This window comes from Rhipicephalus microplus, chromosome 1 (genome assembly GCF_043290135.1).
Source record: "Rhipicephalus microplus isolate Deutch F79 chromosome 1, USDA_Rmic, whole genome shotgun sequence".
Taxonomy (NCBI): Eukaryota; Metazoa; Arthropoda; class Arachnida; order Ixodida; family Ixodidae; genus Rhipicephalus; species Rhipicephalus microplus.
In genome coordinates, this window is record NC_134700.1 from 172,759,512 (window position 1) to 172,783,574 (window position 24,063).

A 24,063-nucleotide genomic window follows, 5' to 3' on the forward strand; every position below is an offset into this window, starting at 1 on the left:
AAGATTCCTGTCCTGCAACTAATTAATCTTGACGGCAACGACAGCTCTAGGTTCCTGCCTTGCCTCAAGTTTTCCGTTAACTTAGTCTACAAATAAAGCTTCAAAAAGCTCTTATACGGAATCCTGCCCTGCCACTGTTAACCTTGACGCCACTGACAGAAGGAGCTTAACCAAGCTATCACACAATTTCTGCCTGACGCAAGTTACCTGTTAGCCCAATGACTAAGACAGCCCCTCTCTACCAGCTTTTACTTAACACATAGAGTAAATGCCTGGTAAAATTTAACAGAGAAAGCCGGCACTCACCCAGTTCGCAGTCATGTCTCCGGCGTCGTGCCTCTCAGAAGTGCCGTTAGATTCCCTCTGGAAGTCGATGAGCTCGTGTCATCCTTCTCCTGTCGTCCCGTTGTTGGACTTCGGGCTCACTCCGTCCAGTGGTCACTTTCGGGGTTATCAGCATCCCGCCGCTGCCATCCAGTTGTTGGGACTCCGGGTCCTGCCGGTGTCGTTTTCGGTAGCTGGCCCCATCGCAGGATCTATCGTCCAACAATTCAGCGAGAAAGAAGCGCCCGAACGAACGACAGAGATTTATTTACATGTGGATAAGTGATCAACTGATCCAAAGAGAGAAGAGTGAGAGATACAAAACGTCTTCGGCATTTTATAGCGCCGCGTTGTTGACACTGGGCGCCTTGTCCGCATCGTCAGCCAATACGGTGTCCCCGGCACCTCGGCCACGAGGGAGGGGGAAACACCTCTCACAACACATGGAGTGGCACAACCTAACACGACGTCCATATATGGCCACGGCGCCCTAAAATGTTGCCAAACATGGTCACGAACGCACAGCAGATTCCGGAGTTCTCCCGGCGAGAGGAGGAACCTGAATGGGGAGGTGGGGGTGGACGACACCGTCGGTCAAGAACCGGTTCTTCCCCAAACTCTTCTTGCTTGGTTCCCTAGGGCCGGTCGTAACAGTCCTCAAGGGCGCACCATTGCCGCGAAGTAGGGTACAACAGGGCAATAGGAAGGCGTGGATGTGTGTTATGTAGTGTCGTTAGTCATTGAAAACAGGGGTCGTTATGAAAAGAAAACACTGGGTTCAGTCATTGCTTCTACGTAACATGCCCGACTGACACTACGACAATTAAAAGGACCCGGCAGTGCTTTTAACTCCTTCTATATTATTGCGACACGAAACCCTGTTGGTGGTTATTAGGTTAGCCATCGTAAAGTTACGTCGTAGCTGCCATCCATATATTCCTCGTGCGCTATGTCTTCTCACGATAGGACTCGCCGATGACAGTGATACCTGCAGCTATGTCATCCGTTTTCTATGGGCTTACCATACAGCATGACGCGAGCACGTCCGAGTATATTTTATAGGCTGGCCGTAACATAAGCCATAGATCGTCTCCCTTAACCTCTCTTTACGTCATAACTTTCGGGCCGCACATACGCAGTGTTTCCGACACCATGGCTCTCGCGCCCGTACGATGCGAAACTGCCCTCCTCTGTGGCAACGTCCAGGCCTTCCGTGTTCGTACTAGCCTCTTGCGGTGTAACTGTTCGTAAGCTAAGTTTTTTTATCATTATGTTATTCGCGAAGATCACAGGTCAAGGTCAAGATTATCTTAAGTGCTGGAAGTGTATTCACCTAAATATATCCAATAGTGTGGAAGAGAAAGATTCTGCGAGTCGTGAAGCTAGACATATGACTATCGAAGCGAGGTTGGCCGATGTCAAAGATCGTTTGAGGACGAAAACGTTTCATTCGGTCTCAAATATGCTTTTAACTGTGAAATTACGACTCCACATCCGTAAGATTTCCGGTTTTATAATTGCCATAATCTTAGTTATGGCTTCGCCCCGCCGCAGTGGTCTAGTCTCTAAGGTATACTCGGCTGCTGACCCGCAGGTCGCTGGATCAAATCCCGCCTGTGGCGGCTGCATTTCCGATGGAGGCGAAAATGTTGTAGGCCCATGTGCTCAGATTTGGATGCATAGGAAAGAACCCCAGATGGTCGAAATTTCCCGAGCCCTCCACTACGGCGTCTCTCATAATCATATGGTAACTTTGGGACGTTAAAACCCACAAATCAATCAATAAATCAATCAATTAGTTATGGCTGCATCAGTATTATCAAATCATTTATGTTTATTTCTTCATATTTTATGATCCATTGTAGAAAAAGACCTGCAAAGGCGTAAATGTTATTCCGACATAATTGTTCTCGAAAACAAATGTCACGATCTCAGCCATATTAGTAACAAAAAGGGCATGACATTGCTAAACAGTGCCCGCAGGCAAAACGTTTTTACGAGATCGTCCCCGAGAACTTAAGCGTTCTTGACAACGAAAAGCACCACCCTTGGCGTTATTTGGATGAATCGTAGTCGTATTTTCGTTCATTAATAGACAAAAACATTCAGGTCTATAATGTTACAAGTCTTACCATATCACATGTTCATAATGTTATTTATATTTGCAGCTAGAGTTGCTACATTGACGCTTAAACGGCTGAACATAGTGTTTGCTGCTTTTCAACAGCTCCCCTTCAGACAAAGGTGAACATACCAATTAGTATTATCATTATAAGGTTTAGCTTACGATGCCATCGCAATAGGCTTTTATGTGGACAACAATGCCACTTCGCGGACAACGCAAAGGATGAGTTGCCCGACTCTTAGCCCTAAAGCAGACAAACCAAGAACATTTTGCAGAGGCATTGAGTGGCTGCCTGAAAACTGTTATGAAAAATTCAGAATCTTCATAACGTTGGCGCAGGTTTGGGTCAAACGATGTATGAGATGCTATTGGCATCTTTCGTTTTCTTTGCTTATTTCTTTCTTTACAACTTCTTACACCAGTACTGGTTACCTGCATTACTGGAAAACCAAACGTATTTTTGTTTTTCTCGCCCCTTGTTTTCTGCTCTCTTCCTTCGACTAACATTTTTGTCCACACTCTTTTCATCAGACTGGTACCCCTTTCTTTTTTTATTCAATTGCCCTGTGTCCCACGTTGAGCCCAGTGGGAGATTGCTAGAATTCGTGCGGCCGCTGAGGAGAAATAAATCGGGCAAACTGTTCGAAAACTCGGTCCGCGTTCGACTTCCCCGAACAAGGCAGCTGCCGGCTGAAACCGCCGGCGAGGTGATGGAATGAAGGGGAAGTGGAGGGAAGAGTAGGTATGTGAAATAGTGCGAGATTTCGGGATCCCCCGGTGGCTTGTCTTACTTGCAACGGGCGCTGCCAGGGGTCGAACGGGATTGTCGCAACAGTCGTGTTGAGACCAGTGCTCCCGGCTGTGCGCTCTTTTTTTTTCTTCCCCTCTGTACGTTTATAACTACACTGCTTTCGCTTCTTTTCCACTTTATACCTTCACAACGCGGCGCTGCAGTTCCGGATGACAATAAATCCGCCTTATTTGTACGTCGCCGCCTTCAAATTTTTATTGGCTCTGAAGATTTATTGTTTTGCCTTCTTTTATTTTTTCTTAGAACAACCTCGCGAAACTTTGTGAGGCCCGACTCTTTGCTTGATTTCTCCCGCGGGTTTGTTCTGAACGTTCCAGTCGGATACACTGTCAGTCGCAGCCGGGTTTTCATTTTTGGTGCCGCTCACACAAATACCCGTCCGTTCATTTCAGCTTTATGAGTATTTTTTTCTGTTTGTTTATTTAACGTTTTTTTTGCCATTAGGCGTTCATGTATTAGCGGAGATCGCATTTTGTTGTTCCGCGCATCACTTCATTTCTTCTTTTCTTTCTTGTCGAGGAATGCGAAATAAAATATAAATCGGTTCACTGATTATCGCTGTAACGTGATAGAAGGCGGTGGGTACAATTTCATAGTTGTCAGCGTAAATGAGCGCTAGAAAATACACCTGTTTTCATTCGACAGTTCCAAGTGGCTGCTGTGTGCCTATTAATTGAAAATAGTTTTTCTATAACCGCATAACTCTTATTACTGCATTACTATATAGCACCATCAGATGACTGTCAGTACATTGCTTAATTAAGAGCAGTTGACTTTAATGCCACCATTTTCGAGAAGTTACCACATGCAAAGAGCGTGGGCACTTCGTATAAATAAGGACACTGCCAAACAGCACTAGATTATATTGATAAAAAAGTGAGGAATGTGCTTTGACAAGTATTGAAGCTATTGATGACTGCACGTTTCTAAATGCGGTTACGCATCGTGTGACGATGCGCCTTCGGTATTAGTGAGGCACGGGAGAGATCTTTCCTTATTATTTTTTGTTGAGATAATCCTAATCATAAACGAATCAACGTTAAGCCCCTCCGTACACAATTTACTAGGTGTGAAATGCCACAACTGCACTGTCGTTCGAGTTCAGTGCTGCGCTCTTTCCCAGCAAACGCATCTTCTCTGCGTCACATACCTTGCACAGACACAACCAAGGAGGTATACAAAAAATCGCAGCATATCCACGGAGTGAATGATGATGAGTGGGGCGAATCGTCTGTCTGTCTGTCTGTCTGTCTGTCTGTCTGTCTGTCTGTCTGTCTGTCTGTCTGTCTGTCTGTCTGTCCGTCCGTCCGTCCGTCCGTCCGTTCGTCCGTCCGTCCGTTCGTCCGTCCGTCCGTCCGTCCGTGCGTCCGTCAGTCAGTGAGTCAGCCCGTTCGCCCGTCCGTGCGTCCGTCTATCTGTCTATTTGTCTCTCCATCCGTGTGTCTGTCCGCCCGACAGTCAGTTCGTACGTGTTTCCGTGCTGCCGTCCGTCCGTCTGTCTGTACGTCTGCCGGTCCGTTCACCTAATGAACACTCCAAGTAGTGCCATCTCGCATTTTTTCAACATATATTCATCATATACAAGTACCGCCATCCAGCGGACATTTCAAGGACTAAACGAAAAGTGGCTACCTACTATACTACTACTACTACTACTACTACTACTACTACTACTACTACTACTACTACTACTACTACTACTACTACTACTACTACTACATACAACGCGGATGCGCGACCCACGGCATAAGGAGCTTCGCCCCTAAAATATTTTTTAAACCTCCTTAAACACAACAATACGCGAAAGGAGAGTTGAAGGGATACTAAACCACCCAGAGGTCGAAATTCAGTTTTGACGTTGCATTTGTGCACGACTCTGTAGTGAATTAACGATGCGCTGTTATAAGTTTTTGCTCGTTCCACTCTTACCTTCGTGAGCCTGCCTTCATCGGCTCGTGCGCCTACCTCTCCGAGCGCCCTTCCTGGGCGCCCGAGGGGGCAACGCTGGAGCGCTCTTCTTCGCCCATTGCCCTTGCTGGCGACGTCACCTGACCAAACAGGCGATGTAAGGCAGCTGCACGAAGAGCTCGGAGAGCAGCAGCATGAGCGTCTGTTGGTGGTAGCGGCATCATACTAAATTAATAGGTTGGACACGTAGCTCGAGATTGTGCCAATTCGCCTTAAGTAGGTAGTTTCGGTCACTCTAAGTTCGCCACCGCATGTCCGTTTCACCACACTCGACCACGTTTGATCAGGCTTTCAGTTGCAATAACGCTTTTTAGAGAAATTCTCCAATGCACGTTGTCAACGAAGGTTCCCTGGGCGCCGCATAATCCTCTCTGGGTTGTTGTTAACATGTGTGCCCGCCCGTAAGCGTACATTCGATGCTGTGACGTCAGCGTTTGTGCTCCCGAGAAACAGCCCAGAAAGGAAGTTATCCTTTTCTCTGTTGAAAAGGTCTACCGCGTGGTGCATATTCAGTCCTACTGGTCGCTCTGCCAGAGTTATTCACGCCTGTCGCCCAATTTCGATTGAAAGGGATGTGCTTAGAAAAAAAAAACTTAACGATTTAGAGTACATAATGCTCTACTATGGGAAAGCTTAAAGCCTTCCCGTGGTCTAAAACCAAAGACGTTACGCCCATCGTTGATGTTAAATGTTTAGAAAAAAATGTTTAACGATTTCGAGTACTTCGTACTCAACTATGGCTCATATCTGCAAAGTCAATGGTGATTATGGGGCAAACCAGTGCGCATCGAGTAAAAAATTGTGGTCTTCTATTTTGTTCTGGATAGCGGTGTTTTATCTTGTTCTTGTTAACATTTTATTCTTTCATATGCTCTGATTGATGGGGGAGTTAGATGTCGGTGTTTTTCCGGTGTTGTGGCATTTTACGGCGAAAGCTGTATGAGATCACTTTTCGGGTCACGTGCAGTCGCATGTTGTCCACCGCCGCCACCGGTGTCCGTAACCACATCGCGCGAAATAATAATAAAAAAAAACCTTGCGCTAATGACACAGTGGGGCTTCAACCGGGATCCGCTGGGTACCAGCTACCATTGTGTTACGCCGGTGCTAGTGAGCTGTTGTCAAACTTCCCTTAGGCAGGCATGACCTAGCACCAATGGCACAGTGGGGCTCGAAACCGAGTCCGCTGGGTGACAGCTCAGTATTCTACCACTAAGCTACACCGGTGCTAGTGAGCTGTTGTCAAACTTGCCTTAGGCAGGCTTGATGTCGGGAAAGCAATCGCGTTAATACGACTTATAAAGTGTTTTACGACAGCGAAAGAACAACCAGTCGTCGCACTAAGCGAATAGCGTAACGAGTGGGCCGTCCAATGCTCCAACCCATTACAAAATCTTGTTCTTGTTTCCCTATTAACTGTGGCACATACCCACTTCAGCCTAAATTCCTCATTGTCATCAGCCACTGCATGGGCAATTGGCGCAAAATTCCTTGCAAGTGTTTAGCGGATATCACGCTTCTCAGAAGAATGACGAAAAATAGTATAGCGAATGCCGGCCTACTACCCAAAAGCTTATTATTAATGCCATAGTAGGTACCAAGCAAGTGCGCTTGCAGTAATTACCCCATGAGTGTTTTGAAAAGGCTCTGAAGAGCCGCTCTTCTAGCTTTCGCTGTGACTGTGCTGCGCCTACCTCGCTGGCCTGGCGTTTTTATTTCGTTTGTTCTATTTAACAACCTCTTGATAACATTTTTGTTGTTCGCAGATGTTTCGGTCTCTACATCTGCTGGGGATGCCGGGGGGGGGGGGGTCTATTTACGAAGGGACATCGTGCGGTCTTGAGGTGTTTCGCGCGTGAAAAATAGAAACCGGGTCGCACTGGAGGACAGGTTTCTTGAGAGTGACTTTTTTTGTTTCTTTAATAATGTCGTTTACCTCAGAAGGGTCATTACAGGAAGGATTGAACAATACTGTTCAATAAGAAACATTCACGTGAACATGATGAAGAGTGCTTGTCACTACAGGGATATGCTAAGAGTAGAAAAGAAGACAAAGAAAAAGCTCAAATGCACTCGAAATTGTGGCATGCATTGCGTACTATAGTATGTCGAAAACGAATTATGCAAAGTACCAAAAAATATTTTCAAAATTTTTGATGCACATAACCTACAATCAGCATTACCAGGGATCAGTAAATGCTCGAAAAGAAAATGTCTACTCTTTCAACATGAACCAGAATATCTAGGAAAAATAGAATTATATGCATGCGCCGCCAGAGCAGCGTCAAGTATGAAAAGTAATTTCCTCAATTTTTCACTTCACTGCTTAAGTGGCAGGCTCCAACCTGTTTACGTAAATATCATCCTTTCACTTTTGCGACATCTTTACTCAGAATGATCATGTATTTTACTTCTGCGTATTTTATATCGATCATCTTCTGATAACCTTCCTTTAGAGTAGCGTGCAGGAGCCTGTATACATTCTAGAATAATTATCAGCATTTTAATGAACACTCTTCACTATGTCTCGCTTCGGAGAGCTGAGCTCAACCGGCGCAGTTGGCAACAATGAGGCCCCATACAGTGACAGGAACGTAGCGAACTTAACTATATAGCGAACGTAGCTATATAGAACAAGGAGCAGAGAACGCTAGCGGACGTACAGAAATTAAGATAAAGACGCAGAAGAACCAACATCAAGAAAAACAATAACAAACCTTGCGCGAATGCTTAGGTCGAAACAAATACAGCGTTACTGAGTAAGCAAGCAAACAAACAAAACACACCAACACTGACGCTGCGCGCTTCTCAAGTGCGAGACGGCAATTCCAGGATAATGGCCTGCTTAGCAGGGAACTCCAGGCCGAGCACCCACTCCGCCTTCGCTCACCCTCCTTGCAATCTCTAAGGCTGCTCCAGTCGCGACATTCACGCACTCTGGCGACGCCATTTGGAGTGCGCTCTCGTTCGCGTGAGAGCCATCGCGACCTACCCAGCGTCCCCTCCCTCCCCCGTCGCTCAAAAGCCTCACTAGGCTTTTCCTCCGACTACGCAAACCCCAACGCAGAAGCGTGGTAGAAGGAATTCTTGCCACAGGCAAGCAATAAGACAGCGTCAGCAAAGGCGGCGGTGGTGCCCATTGGAATAAGGAGCATTCTAAATCCCCACACATGAGTGGGATTGGGGCGACAGTAGGAGAGCAACAGAATTGTGGGAGGCAGTAGAGGGAACGCCACAAGTGAGTCGGATGTGAAAACGTGAAAGCAAAGCCACAGACAACTAACGATGCGCACCGTCCTTTCACATTCGCGCTGTCACACCATGCAGGATAATTTTCAAATGCGCTTGGAGTCGCGACGAGAGTCGCATGCACACACTGCAGCCAGCGGTGCCGGTGAGGTGCGAATCCATGAAGCAAGTACGCTAGAGGGTGACGCCAGGCGCGCAACTTGCGAGCTCAAAATGTACAACGCCTGGTAGGCGCACGAAGAGTCGGCGACCTGCTGGTTGCGAGTCTCGACGAGGAAACACTTTCGCAAGGCGCGCGAACGGAGAAAGCGTGCGAGTGTTATCGCAGTTCGCCGCCGACCGCCACACGCAACAGGCCGCCTTCGCTCGACTTCCTTCCGCTTCATCGAAAGAGATACGCGTTGCGTGAGGAGAAAACGTGTGTGCTGTGTACAGCGAAGTGTCGGTCTGGGTCGTCTATGCAACACGTTTCATTACGCTGAGCCGTGCTCCCAACTAGGACTTCTGAGATAGCCTCTTTTCCTCTTTTCAACCTCCCCTCCAGGTCCTCCTCAACTCGTTTCAGCATTCCAGACAGACACACACGCACGCACGCGTATACAAACAACGTCTAGACTCGGAAAGATGTTCGAAAAAAGGAAGAAAAAAATAAGTGAGACATGCGACTAAGGCGGCGCTTGATGCCCGTGGTGCATCTGCTGCTGACACATGGTGCGTGCGTTGGTACGGCGCATATTTGTAAAGAGGCCGTCGTCAGATAGAAGCATCGTCATTTACGATCCTCATGTACGGGCAGATGGCGATCTGTACAGCGTGGAGCGGCGCGCCAAATAGGCGTCATAAAGAGCGCCAACTGAGCGCCATGCCCCACCTTCGCGACACCCACGCGACAAGTGCTTCATTGCAGTCTAGTTAGAAGCACTGCGTGGCCTTTACACTAGTTACGTTGATGACTCCGGCTGGACAATGTTCGCTTTCTCTGCTTCTTTCTCTCTCTCTCTCCTGATTATGGAAGTTATGTCACTTTCTGCGAGTCATAGTGGTTCTTTCTGGCCCTTCCACTACGAATAATGATCGATCTTCATTCGCTCTATACCATCATTGATAAGTCGCTATCTATCTATCTATCTATCTATCTATCTATCTATCTATCTATCTATCTATCTATCTATCTATCTATCTATCTATCTATCTATCTATCTCTGTCTACCTGTGTATCTATCTATCTATCTATCTATCTCTGTCTATCTATCTATCTATCTATCTATCTATCTATCTATCTATCTATCTATCTATCTATCTATCTATCTATCTATCTGCCCGTGTGCGATCCATAATTGTTCTGCTGACACAAGCGATGTACACTTATCTTTATGAACACGAAACGATGGAACAAATCGAAATGGGATCGCTCTTGCTATAGTTTGAGGAGTTATTTTTTTTTCTTTTCTTCTTTTCGTTGCTCAATATACGCCAGAATTTATGAGCAATGATATTCAGGACCGAATGCCTGCCGAAAGGTAAATAGAAACCGAGGAAATGGAAAGAGTGTATAGGAGCCCGAGCTGCGAATACAGTCCAATACCACCATCTTAGAACAGGAAAAAAAAACAGAAGACAGACAAAAGCTGAAATTGGTTCACATCGCGTAATTCAGAACGCCCCTGACATCTTGCGTATTGCACCATTCCTTTGCGGGGCATTTCAGGGATATCGCATTCAATATAGGCCATTGTTCTTACTCCGTCCGCTCGGACCCACTTCTCTCTCCCTCATTTCACGCTTTGCTTCGTTGGCTTACAAGGAGGCTGCGCGGGTGGAGGAAAACAAAGAGAGAGGAGGTGTGTGACGAGCGTCGGCCGCTATATATATTGACGCCGCTCGGCGAGCGCGCGCTCCCGAGGCCACGATTTTTCGTCGACGGTTACATCGTTTTACGGCAGCTGTTAATGCCCTTGGGATAACCATTTCCCGAGGACGTGGGCTGTTTTTTTTTTCCTCCAGCGGCCCGCACAGCGCGAGATGCGTATCGCCTCCAATTTCCTATCTTTTCACCTCCCCATTCCCCCCTTTAACTTTTATTATCTTTTTTTCCTACGTACGGGCAAGGAAACCACCAACGTGCGGGCGGCTATGAGACGTGTGAAAGACGTGTTATATGGGCTTTCTTTATTGCCCTTGTGGCGGGGCGTGCGCCGTCACTTTACCGCCTTGCCTGCGGATCCTGCCACACTACCGTTGATTCTTCTTCTCCACCGTCAGCCGTGGCTGGTAACGCGGAGCGAAACGGGGCCTAAGCTTCATTTCCACGACGACGCAGCCGGCGGCTCGCTTTTTTGGCAAGCGAGCACGCTGTCTTTTCTCCGTTTCACGCCTCCGTGTCGGCGCGATACTGTTTCGTCTCAAAATCCCGCCACACGCTTGGTTTTCGCTTGTATGTGCCTGCACGCACTGGCATGGTGGCCCGCTCTGCGGCGCAGTTTTCGAATGACCGCGTGCTGTGTATTTCTCGACGTGTGCCCATAAAGTGTCGAGGCCATGGCATTCAGGTTTTATATTAAAGCAGGAAAGAGGAAGAAAGAGGAGGAAGAAGGAAGAGAAAGGCAAATAGTCGTGTGTGCGGGGAAGGAGGCAGGAAATTCGAGGGAGGGGCTCACTGCTACTTATAATCATCAAAGTGTGCGCCACATTTTCAATCTGTTGACCCTGTCTTGTCAGTCTACGCGAGGTTTTTTTGACGATAATCAGGGGCCAAGGACCTATGGCGTTGCAATGCAATAATTGCTCAATTTCCCCCCTTACTTCTGGAAAGCCGAGGACAAGATGCAGCCCGTGGTCGCTTCGACTTTGTTCTCGCGTTCATTGCGAAGGTTTTATTATTTTTTATTTGGGAGGGGTTATTATACAGATGCTTCGGCATAATTTAGTCCTTGGGGTTCTAAACACGTGTCGCATCGCGATGGGGGTGGGGCTTGTGGTAAGGCTAGGGTGACGTGCACCTGCTGGTGTATCTTGGTAAGAGGGAATAGAGGACCAGTGGTAATTGATTTTTTGCACCCCCCACCGGGGGCGTGATCAAATTCCCCCACCCACCCCCTAATGGGGAACCCTGCGCACGCCTATGGGAGGGTACGTACATGGCTGGCCCCCAAACAAGGAAGAGAGAGAGGAAATGAACATGAAAAAAGACAGGAGGCAAACTAAGTTTAGTTTTCTACCCTGACATGGGGACGGGAATAAGGGAGTGAAAGAGAAAGAAGGAGAGATACATTTTACGGCATGCACACAGAGCAGTGGATATACTTCTCCGTGTGTTTCCTCCAAGCACTGCAGGAGTGCTCGTGTCACTTTTGGGGCTGATGCGCTGTGGAGCCCGGCTCCCGAGATATTTCCTTCAATAAAGGGCCGATCATCGAGTCTCCTCAAGGCACGCTTTACGATCCTGTTTGAATTGAGAAGAGCGGCGCAAGAAATGACCAGATCACATGGTCTCTGTTAGGCTGCATGGCCTTTAGATTCTGTTTTCTTTCGGTTGTAAACAGAAGAAATACACTCAGTTCAATTCTAGAAATTATTTCTACATGGTTTCAGTTATCCTCGATGTGACAGTACAATGCTCTGTCGGTTGTGTGTCGGTTCAGCATTTACCAACAAAAACAAGGTCACTAATATGACTGATGGGGCGAATCTCATCACATGGGTTGAGTCGCTTAATGTTCATATTCGAGACATGGCGGGCATTTGAAACAAATTGGCCTTTGTAGGCGAGTGGAGGAGGCAGAAATCAAGCCACATGGTATGCTTTTATTGCGCGTGGAAGAGACATTAAAGCTGAGCAAAGGTAAACCTTGTCAATGTGTGAACTAAGCGAAACGCCATGACTAGCACTTGCCCGAAGCTACGCGGTTCTCAAAGCGTCGCGAAGCAGCGGGACGTTTTCGTAAAACCACCGAGATGATTCCGCCACCATAGATTCTTTCAAAAAGTTGGAAGTGATAAGCTGTGTCACTAAGTTAAAAAAAATCTAAATTACTTACCGTCTGATTGAGACATGTTGCTAAAATATGAATAACTTAGGTAACCGGAAAATTTGTGCATGGCGCTTTTACCCGCAGTTACTTTAAATGATGTCTGATGAAGATATACGAAAAAAAGAGCACTAAAGTGTGTTACACCAACAAAAGAAAATTTCACACGGCTTTTGTAGGCTACGTGGTGACAAGTTGATGATTAAAAAATCACAGGATATTCAGGAAGTCAATGGTGACGAGTGAACGAAGCTCCAGGTAACTTTGAATCCCCCTAAGATTGCCCTTTCAGGCATGCAAATAACTGACAACACGTGTGGCTATATACAATGTTTTATTGTGACTTGCGTAGCGACCTCAGGTAGCGACCACTTCAGGCGTTTCGCAGCTGCTTCCCGAGTTCTCGCCGTCTCCAGGTCCGCTTGCTGGCGCTGCCGTCTCTCTGCAGCTTCGCGAGCCCTCAATCGTCTTGTCGGCGCTGTCGTTTCGCTGCAGCGCGAGCTCTCGCCGACTATGTATGGGCTTGTTGAAGTTGCCGTACCGCTGTAGCTTTGAAGGCGAGAGCACGTTCACATTCGTTTTATCCGTGGCAGAAATAGAATGTGTTGCCTGGAAAGCACTTATCCTTCGTCGTCACCAGCCGCAGCTCAAAGTACACACAATGCCTTACAAATGTGTAGCGGGTACCTCGCTTACCAGCAGAATGACAAATGACAGCGAAATAGTGGGTGATTTATCGTCATCGTCATCATCATCATGTATAGCGAGTGCCTTGCATGTGCGATGCCTGGATGGCCGAAAGAGAATGCGTTCTTTGGAATGTGCTTGCTCGTCATCGTCATCATCGTCATCGTCATCGAAGGGTGACGGTGGACATGAATCGACCCTAAAAAGCTTCGTTCTTGGAAATAGAATCACGATCCATGTTTTATTTCCTTTTTTCTCTCTGTTTCTAAAGCTTGGTGACCTGATCTAAGCGCTGATATCCATGGGGTACACTACGGAGCTTAGTGTGTCTGTTTAATTAAAATACTGCTAATGAACAGAAATTGGTAGCACTTACTGAGCTTCAGATGAGCTTTCTTATAACACGTTCTAGTCAGTCTTTACCGATATAGAAAAATGGCAGTTTTCTAGGTGCACTTGAATTAGCAGACACAATACTAATCTATGATGTCACAGTGATCTTGTGCCAGAACTTTGATGCAGCGTCGCCAGTAGTTGTTTCTTCTTTTCTTCTTTACATACAAATGGTCTTCCAACGGCAACAACTTTGGTTTCCATTTCCGTATACAACCAGATAACTTACCAACAACCCTCAAATGAATGCCTGTCACATTGGTGTCACTTGTAAATTTTTACGACCCTTCGAACACCAGGTGTGCACCACAGTCTAGGCAACAGGGGACGTCGTGGCTCTAAGTGCACGCTGTGTTTAAAGCTGGAGATCCTGCCATCGCTGAATTATAAAAACACGAGAGGGTCGCTTTGTTAAGTGTCCCTTAATCGGCTTTCCGGCGCTTCTTTTCGTGTTCGGTCATTCTCAATTTGGGCAACTTTTCTTCGAGTCCCCGCAGCTTTTGATGTTAGCGCTCTCTGTGCAGACACTTTCGCGCGAACCATTACTTTATTTTTTCTTTGCCTTTCAAACAGACTGGCAGGACGAGTGGGGGAGGACTCTTAATTTTATAACCGCTTGGGAGACCCTTACCGCCATGTTCCCTCTGATTCAATTAGAGAAACGGGGCATGTGTGTCCGTGTAGTTAGTGCGGGGAGAAAAAAGGTTGAAGTCGTATAGAGGCAAGCAGCTAATGACAAATACGTGGTTCTCAACGGGGGCCATGAGTTCTGAATGATGCCCGTGACCGTTCGCCTGTCACGAGCTAATGACTTTTAAAAGAGGCGCAGTTTGGGTTACTTTAAAAGTGCTGTCTTTCGCTCAAACGAAGTGCGGGGTCATTATCGCTTACTGTTATTTTAAGCTGTCTACCTCACCGTATACTGACCTCACTTCGGATATAGCTTTAGCACTTCTTGACTTTTTTCTCTCTCTTAACTATGTTAATTGCATTACATTTCTCTTAATTACATCTCAATGATCGAGTAAGATGTTGACTTTCTTTGTCCTGTTTTCACAGGAGCGAGGAACCGGTGACGTCTAACCTGGACATTTCAACTGGACACATGATATTGGTAAGAGAAAAAAAATACTCTGGCCCTTTTTGATTGCTCTATTTGCCTCTTTTCCAAACTATGGACTACTTACTATTGTGCAGCTATAGGAGATGACCTTTGAATCTTGCCTACATACCTTGATAGATCAAAATTTTTCGGATGCTTTGTGGTATGTTGCATCTATATGTATATATATACACACGACGCGTCCTCCGGAAAATAATGAAGACTTGGTACAGCACTGACTTAAAGAATAACGACGAAGACAACATGGTATCACTATGGAGTGTTATAGTAAAACTAATAATAAAAAGGTTCGGATGTAAAGAGTAACTAACTTGAGTTTTTCTTTCTACCGTTTTCTTATTTGATCATAGTAGTTTACCTAAACATTTTAAAAACTTCTCCTAAACCTCATTTGTTCATACCGTCAATGAGTAAACACTAAACTATTTATTTCTAACCGTATTAATTCAGCAATCCCAATAATTTTCTGAACAAGGCACCATAATATTCACGGCTTAAACAAAGAGGTTGGTTGCGCCAAATTATCTTGGGATAAACCAACCAACCACACTTGGAGAGGTTGCTGCATTTCACAGCTTAAACAACGAAAACCGAATGCTGCCTCCGGCTTCTATGACTTTCCGCTGAGTCAGTTCACGAGTTTAAAGACATATAGCATTGACAACGGATGCTCGTTTACAGCTTGAGCCACGTTTCTTTTTTATTCTTTCTTGCTGAGATGCGCTACTGTGGTAAGCACCTCAAACACGACGGTCGCATGTCGAGGCGTTTGGCGCCTCCATGCGCCGTCGTTAAGTACCGAGAACGCCAATAGACCTCATCACGGTATCCAATTAAGCAAAGAAAAATAAAAGATGTGCTCCCGTATTGTGACAGCCTTTCGGTACAATGCAAAAACAGAGCATTTACTGGTGAACAGATGCCATGTCGAATATAGTGTTTCATTTGCTGGACCCTGAGTATATGCAGTTCAAGAAAAGCCAGTGACAAAACAAAACAAGAAATAAGGACATGCGGAGCTGTCACTTAACTGATGCTTTCAGTGTTTTTATTTTCTTTTGTTTCTTTAACTTTTTTTCTGTAAGCGATCCGCATTGTTGGCAGACAGGTGGCGCCACCAATAAGGGCATGAGACGGCTACACCACCTCGTTAGTGCTCACCGCGATGTTGACTTTGCCCCGCAGGAAAGAGCAATGGGCGCTTGCTACGCTGGCTTTCGAGATACAAAGTAAAAATGAATGCTGGAAAGGCATTGCACGAACGAACCAATGTTTAATGATCACCTCAGCCAACTTGGCACTGGAGTCGGACGTAAAACGCAATACGTAACTCCACATCTTCAGCTTCAAAGGCAACAGCCCTCGGTGTGGGCTTCAAAACATATACGGGAAACATGGGGGGGGGGGGGGGGGGCGTTCGTGCCAATCTAGACGCAGAGCGCATCCCGGGGAAAAATTCTAACAAAGCGAAAAATAACAAGAGGCAGCTGCTCACTGTAAGAGACATAGAAACGGAGGTTGGACGATGGGGGCGCTTCAAGTCTTCAGCCATGACTCTGCGAGAGCTTCCAGCTGCCTGCCTGTGCAATACTGTCAAGTTCGCCAGCAAGACGGGGTAGCCCTTCTGTTGTTCACAAAAATACAACCCCCAGCAGTCAGTGGGGAAAGGACATCAACGCACAGAAATTGAGAGAAGAAACGAATTATGTAGTGTGGGGCCAAGCAAGAAAGGAAGGGGGGGGGGGGACTGGAGAAATAAAGCAATGAGGTGTTCCTCCCGCACTACACACTCATGCTACAGAAAGGCCGACTGCAGTCGATGTCGACAGCGTACTGTCGTTTGCAGGCCCGTTCTACAATACGTGAAACAAATGGAATGGAGAAGCTTCTTCGCCGGGGGCGGCAAGTGCGACGAAGGTGTTTGAAGGTGGCCGGGCGGGGAGGCGACAGGCCTCGCACGCTTGTAATTCACCGCCGTCGTCGTCTCCTCTCTCGTCTGAGTGTATATACGTAGTGCCTTTCACCCAGAAAGCACACTCGCTCGTGGCATTGAGAAGACGCGTCGACGCGCCGAATTTGTGTCTGAGAATGCAAGCCAGGCCGCGCTTCTCCAACGCCTCCCTTGTCTCCCAGGGATGCTGCTAAGTCCGCGCCTGTAGTTGTACGGCAAGCCAGAAAGATGCATCCATAGGAGAGGCGCAGCCTGAAAAGCTAGCTAGTGTGTTGGGTGGGTCTCTGTCGGCAGCCCATGCTGTCTGTGCCTGCTCAGAGCATCTTGTTTTTTAAAGACGATAGTCTTTCTTGGGGACCTTCGACAGAAAATTTTGGCCTGTCAGTCTGTCTGTCTGTCTGTCTGTCTGTCTGTCTGTCTGTCTGTCTGTCTGTCTGTCTGTCTGTCTGTCTGTCTGTCTGTCTGTCTGTCCGTCTGTCTGTACATTTGTCTGTTTGTCCGCCCTAACGATACCTAAACGGCACCAAACGGCCCACCCCATCCGCAGCGCCCATCAATATTGCTCAAGGTTTAGCGTTCATAGTTGTGCGATTGTCAATTAAAAACAGCAAATATTGCGCATATCTGGGGCGCCATAACAACACCACTATGTTTTGTACGTCGGTCTTTATACTAGAAGATATATAAGTGGTTATAACAGAAGAAAAAAAGAAAGGTGCCGACCCGTAACTGTCTCTCCTTACGAGGACACCTCAACAGGTCAGCAGAGAAATGGGATATGGGGAATAAAAGATATAGGGAAAAAGAAGGAGGGATAAAAAGAATAGAAGGAAAATAGACGGAGAAGAAGCCAGCCAACGAGAGAAAAAAAGAAGGAGATAGGAAAGTGGGGATCCGGTCGAAGCAGTCCAAGGGCGGGGTGCCACAATGCGAGAGCTGCACGGCTTCAGGAGACCGCGGAGGGCGAACCAGTCGGCGGGAGCTACGCTGAAGTCGGAGATCGCGAGGGCACAACCGTCCAGCTTGAAATCCTGCGAGCGAATCACTAGAAGAGGCACACACAAGTAACTCTAAGGATTGTAGCGTTTATCGCGCTGCGCTGACAGTGGAACGCGATGCTCAAGGAGGTGTTTCCAACGCTTTGCTACGACGACACGGTGGTGGCACCTGCCCGTCGCTTTGCATTCTACACCTTATCACCTCTGAGACTGGCGTGCATCTTTCTCCGCGGTCGCGCGCGCCTTCGTTTTCGAAGATAGCTGCCAGATGGCGCGTTTGTCTAACGTGCCTAGATGCGCTTGTTCGCCGCACGAAGCACTATAACGCGGTGCCTTCAGAATACCATTCACCAATTTTCTTGCGCAGAACATCAAATAAACGTTTTGTTCACTCTCTCCAGACGCAAGACTATCGTCTTTCGACGACATATACAGTGTAACATGTAGATTTGGGCCAATTTTTGTTCTGTGTCTGTGTATCTTAGGAAGCACAGTTATTCAAAACAATCGTCTTCATTGGTGACCTTCAACGCAATGGTATGTCTGTCTGTACACTCGTCTGTCTGTCCGCGCTAGCGATATCCCAAAAGGCATCCAACGATACGTCAAACGGCCAACCCCATCCGCAGCACCCACCAATATTGCTCGTTTCAGTGTTCATACTTCTGCGATTGTCAATTCAAAATAAATTATTGCGCATATGTGAGGCACCATAACAACACGTTGATATTTTCTATGTGTGACTTTATACTGGAAAAGGTACGCATAAGTATTTCTGAGGACCGCAGCGTTTATCACGCTGTGCTGACAGTGCAACACGATGCTCAAAAAGGCAAGTGTTTCCAACGCTTTGCTAAGACGACACTGCTGTGGCACCTTCCCGTCGCTTTGCGTTCTACATCTTATCGCCTTCGAGACAGTCGCGCATCTTTCTCCGTGGGCGCGCACGCCTTCCTCCGCTTTCGAAGATAACTGCCAGATGGCGCTCGTGTCTAACGTGCCTCGGTGCGCTCATTCGCCTTCGCTGCATGGATGTAGACTCTCTAACGCAGCGCTTCCAGAATAGAATCCACCGATTTTCTCGCGCAGATTATCAAACAAACGTTTTGTTCGCTTTCTCCACATGCAAGAGATAATGTCTTTCGACGAAATTTGCAGTGGAACATGGAGATACGGGGCTAATTTTCTCTTTCTTCCTTTCCCTTGAGCAGCTTTCTTTTTTTTGTGCGACAAGGGTGTGACTGTCTACAAGGCGTTGTTTTTCCCCCTGTTTCCTCATTCCTATGAATACACTAGAATGAACTCTGGCGATAGAATCTGTGCTAGCCACAACGCACGGTGCTTTAGTTAGCATGGGAACGATGCGTAGTATACACAAATTTACTTAAAAAAACAGCGCCAATAACGAGGGACCAGAGAAAAAAGGAGACAGACAGTGGCACTGACTCAGTACCGCTGTCTGTCTCCTTCTTTCTCTTGTCCCTCGTTATTGGCGCTGTTTTTTTTTTAAGTGAATCATGTCGTACCAACTCGCCCAAGCAACCACGTTAGATACACAAATTTGTCTAATATTCGTCGTTTCGGCTTCGTTTGGCTTTGCGTGGCCTAGAGCCGCTTTGTCACGAGACGACAATCGGCAAATGTTCAGTTGCACTTCACCACCTTAACCTTTTAGGCTCACCAATTAAAATCGGGTCGCGAAGTTTAAAACAGTCCATTATTACATTCGAAACAAAGCCAAAACACAGCAATAAACAAAGGCGCAAGTGCATTCGAAGCCGCAAGCACGAAGACAAGGCAATCTGTATACTACGCATCATTCCCATGGTGGCTGAGCGATCGAAGCGCCAGGGTCCTTTCTTGTTAATTTTTGCAAACTATATGACTGAAGCGAGTCTGACTAAACGTTTGCTAGCCTGCACATTACTTGCCCTCACCATTCCCACGCAAAAACTGCGTCGTCCGAGTGAACCTATACTCTATATGAGAGACGCCATAGAGCAGAAGAAAACTGAAGCTGTGACACCATTTTGTGTCTTCAAATTATTGTGATTTTTTAACGAGCCCATAGTAGGTGAGAAAGTAACTGGGGCATTTGTGTTGCTCAAAGCTCACGAGGTTATACGTCAAAACGTGTTAAATTTAACTGTCCTATATTTAGGACACTAAAGAGATAAAGTTTCAGGGTGCAATGTGAGGGGGGTGCCCCGCCGCGGTGGTCTAGTGGCTAAGGTACTCGGCTGCTGACCCGCAGGTCGCGGGTTCAAATCCCGGCTGCGGCGGCTGCATTTCCGATGGAGGCGGAAATGTTGTAGGCCCGTGTGCTCAGATTTGGGTGCACGTTAAAGAATCCCAGGTGGTCGAAATTTCCGGAGCCGTCCACTACGGCGTCTCTCATAATCATATAGTGGTTTTGGGACGTTAAACCCCACTTATCAATCAATCAATGTGAGGGAAATTAAGCAGCCGTAGTAATTGACATAGAAAGGGGTGAGGAAAATGACACTGACATAGCTCGCTTGCCTGGAAGTGTCTTTGGATCGGAGATTGTGGGCATTGACAAGTGAAATATAGAAACAGTGGTCCTAGTCCAGTGAAGACGATTATAGTACGGAGCCAATAAAAAGGGCACAGATCCAATCCTCATTACACACGGTAAGACTTGAAGACAAGTTTACACCAGACTGAGTGGTCGGACGACAAACACGATGCCATCGCCTTTCCCATTCTGTAGTATGTTCTCTCGCTGTATGTACCAACTGAATAGCTCCACAGTTGCTTCAGCGAAGCTGAAACGTGCGGCCGCGATGTTTATCACTGGGTATTCTCAACTTCTAGTTACGTCGGTCTAGAAATCTCAGTTGGTGTTTTTCGGCCACCTGTTGCCTTCTTCACCTTTAGTGGACAAGTGGTAAAGTGTTGGGCTTGCTTGTTTTCCCTGGCACACGCCCATTCATGATCACGATAGCCTTTTGTACACATTTGCTCACTTGATAGCTTTTACAACCGGCTTACACAGTTTTGTTGTTCACAAAGAAAAACGAACGAATTTCGGCGATGATCACGTGATGATGCCTTGCAGTCTTACATGGAGGACCACCTCAAGTGCAAGGACCGGCTCGACCGAGAGTGGGAGGCGTTGTGCGCCTATGAGGCCGACCCATGCTCCACCGCGGTCGCCTCGCTGCCCGCCAACATGAAGAAGAACCGCTACCCGGACGTCCTCACCTGTGAGTATGTCCTCCGCACGTACAGACCACATAGATCGTAAAAAAGTAATCATGGTGGTCCTGTGGTGTATGACACGTGCGCACAGTGGTAAATAAGCCACGACATTGGGCTGAAACTATAGCTTAAGGTCACTGTAAAAAGTCGTAAACTTCAAAACTTCAAGATATCTACACTGGTCTCTCAGTAACTACTTTTGAAGTGCTAAGCTTACGTCATTTCGTTTGATCATGGAGGTCTGGCTTTTAACACTAGTCACCTCCCCATCCAACCCTCTTCTCCTTTAGAATAAAAAGCAGAAGCATGGGGAAACGAAAACGGTGACGCTAAATGTGGTGCCGGTTAGCCTGGCACATCGCAAGCAAAGCAGGTGGGACCAATTTGAGGTGCTTGTACAGAGTAGTGCAATACGTTTAATATATCCTGCTCTATTCGGCTCCATCATGCTCTTAATAATAATAATAATAATAATAATAATAATAATAATAATAATAATAATAATAATAATAATAATAATAATAATAATAATAATAATAATTTATTATTATTATTATTATTATTATTATTATTATTATTATTATTATTATTATTATTATTATTATTATTATTATTATTATTATTATTATTATTATTATTATTATTGGTGGCGTTTTTTTAATATGCACTGACATAGTAGAGTGCACGGGCCTCTAGTATGTTGCCCTCATAAAAATGGGACCAACCACCACAGCCAGGATCAAACTTCCAACTTTCGTGCCACAGCCGAGTTCCGTAACCACCCTACATCCGTGACTAACATAAAAAACCTAGGAGTCGCGAGAAACTGGAATACGTTATCAGTTCAAGAGCAATGTTATAGTTCACCCACACTTTGTAGAGCTTCTACGAGGTGTCAGTGTCGCCGCAGAGCGAATTCTCGCTTGATATCCGGTGAGCGAACAACGCATAACGTGCGTTTCGACTTGTTGCATCGGTCGTTGCACACAGACAACTGGAGAAGACAGTAGGGTTAACCAATAGCCCTCCAAAGAGTAGAAAAAGAAAGGAATGGCGGCGCCCATGAAGTCAGGCGACGAGAAGACCGACTGAATAATGACCTACCGGCGTGCGCTGGCCGGGGTGCATGAACCGTACACATATCCGCAAAACCGTGCAATGCCGTGAACGCGATGCTCGTGTGACAACACCGCTCTGCCAGTGATGTTCACGGATGACCGCGGAATAAAAACAACAACAATTCCGAAATCTCGCAGAATCGATCACTACGTCCGCAAGTCGTTGGTCCCTGAAATCTCCTGCCTTTACAGAGAAATACGCTTGAAGTCGTTTCTCGGCAAAGGCTGCGCTCCGCAAGCAATATGTTCGAACTTGGCGGTATTGTTACGAGGCGTTTGCGGCATCTCAACGTGACAACAAAGGTAGGAGTACCGTGCAGTGCGAAGAATGCTATAGGAGAGAAGTGAACGCTGTGAGACCTGCTCGTCGGTCAAATGTATACTAAGCATTCGCAGTTTTGACAGCCTTTATTTATTATCGTAGAGCCCAGAGCTGTTACGTCACTTTCTCGTGCCTGTCACATTTTGGTGGAATATGCGTATATGAAGTAAAGCTGCCGGACAGTATGTACCGTAAGCAGCCCTACGTCGTCATAACCTTGAACAGCAAGGCTTAGCGTTAGCAGAGAACGTGCGCGCACACACACACCCACCCCACTGAATCACGCAGAGCGCGTTCGCATTCACTCGCGCCGTTCAATTTTATCATGACCGTCAACCAACTAGCCCACCAACGCACTTTGTCCAAATCCCACGCCATTTCTCCGTCCAGCACGCTGCTTCTGCCTTTGCGGGAGTGCTGAACGAAACAACCGTGCCACAGCACCCTATACACTGGTGCGCCGCCGGCTTGGGAGTAGCGAGCTTCACTTCTTCGCCCTCTTCTGTTTTTGATGCGGCGCTAGCTAGCTGGGCCAGCCCAGACGACGGTGTTCGGCCGATGGGCCACCCTAACGTTGTCAAGCGCCGCACTACGCTGTTGTGCGCGTCGGTCCTAAGAGGAATTGTGAGGGGGTGAGGCTGGACGAGCCGGAAAGGGGACGGGATTAGACGTCGTTACGCGCGGCTTTGTCCCCCGACTCTGCTGCGTCCGGGGCAACGGCGAGACCAGGGCAGCAGCCGGGTGACAGGGTCAGTGCGATCGATTCTTTTCAGCTCACTCTGGAGGCACTCCCACACCACCCCATCTTGCTTTTTCGGTGCCTTCGTGTACTTTCTAACTGGCTTTAACTCTGTCTCTCAATTTCGCTGCACTTGTTCCTTTCTTTTACTGCGACTCAGTCGTCTTGCCCCATCTTCTTCTTCTTCTTGTGATAGACAGCTCACTGCAACACAGCCGAGTGAGCGGCCAAAAGGACACTCCGGCTTTACCGGAGAATGGGAGAAAGTAAGAATCGGGCACGTGTAGGAGACAGTTTCACCTAGCACTTTGTGTGGGGATTTCTATCTTTGCGTACGTTTGTACGATTTCTTTGTTATCTATGCCGCTTATACTATGAAGAAAGAGTAATAAAAGGAAGGTCCCTTCGAGCAAGCCGCTCCTGTTGGTCCCTGCGATGCTCCTCTCGTGCCTGTAGATTTCGTCTCGTTGTAATTGCGAAGGGTGACAGAAATAGACAACCGAGAAATTGTTCGTACGCACATTTTGCAACGTGGTTGCAACGTTTGCCTTTCTTCTTTTCTGCGTGTGTGGCCAGTAGAAAGGATCCAAGCAGAACCGCACTTGCAGCTCCCGAATTTCCCGTCTCAGCCCGTCTCATACAAAAAAAATGAATAAAAAGTGTGAGCGATGAACTTCACGAAAGTATTTTTGTGACAAATAACAAAAGGAAACATGCATAAGAAACAGTCTAACTTTCCGACAAATCGTGTCTACGCTTACGGGATGTGGTTATTTTTGACGTTACGTTACACAAATCATTAAGATAGAGATATTCATACTTCCCATCGTGCCTTATCCATGTGCTTCTTGCGTTCTGGTTTCTCGAGCATCAGGTTTTTAACGATCAATTAAGAACACCACGTAGCCCCAGTGACGTGGGCGTAATGTCTCGAATGCTTGTTATCTTGAGAGAAAAAATGAGAGAACGTTCTGCTTATGACTACGCCAGTATTTGTTGATG

The 24,063-nt window shown here is 46.8% G+C and overlaps 1 protein-coding gene across 1 annotated transcript in view; it reads left to right on the plus strand.

Moving 5' to 3' along the window:
* IA-2 (tyrosine phosphatase IA-2) overlaps positions 1–24,063 on the plus strand; it is a 624,632-nt gene that overhangs the window by 552,026 nt on the left and 48,543 nt on the right. Inside the window, exons 16-17 of the mRNA XM_037429474.2 lie at positions 14,645–14,699; positions 20,740–20,887. Of these exons, the coding sequence (XP_037285371.2) occupies positions 14,645–14,699; positions 20,740–20,887 (203 nt within the window). The remainder of the gene's footprint in view (positions 1–14,644; positions 14,700–20,739; positions 20,888–24,063) is intronic.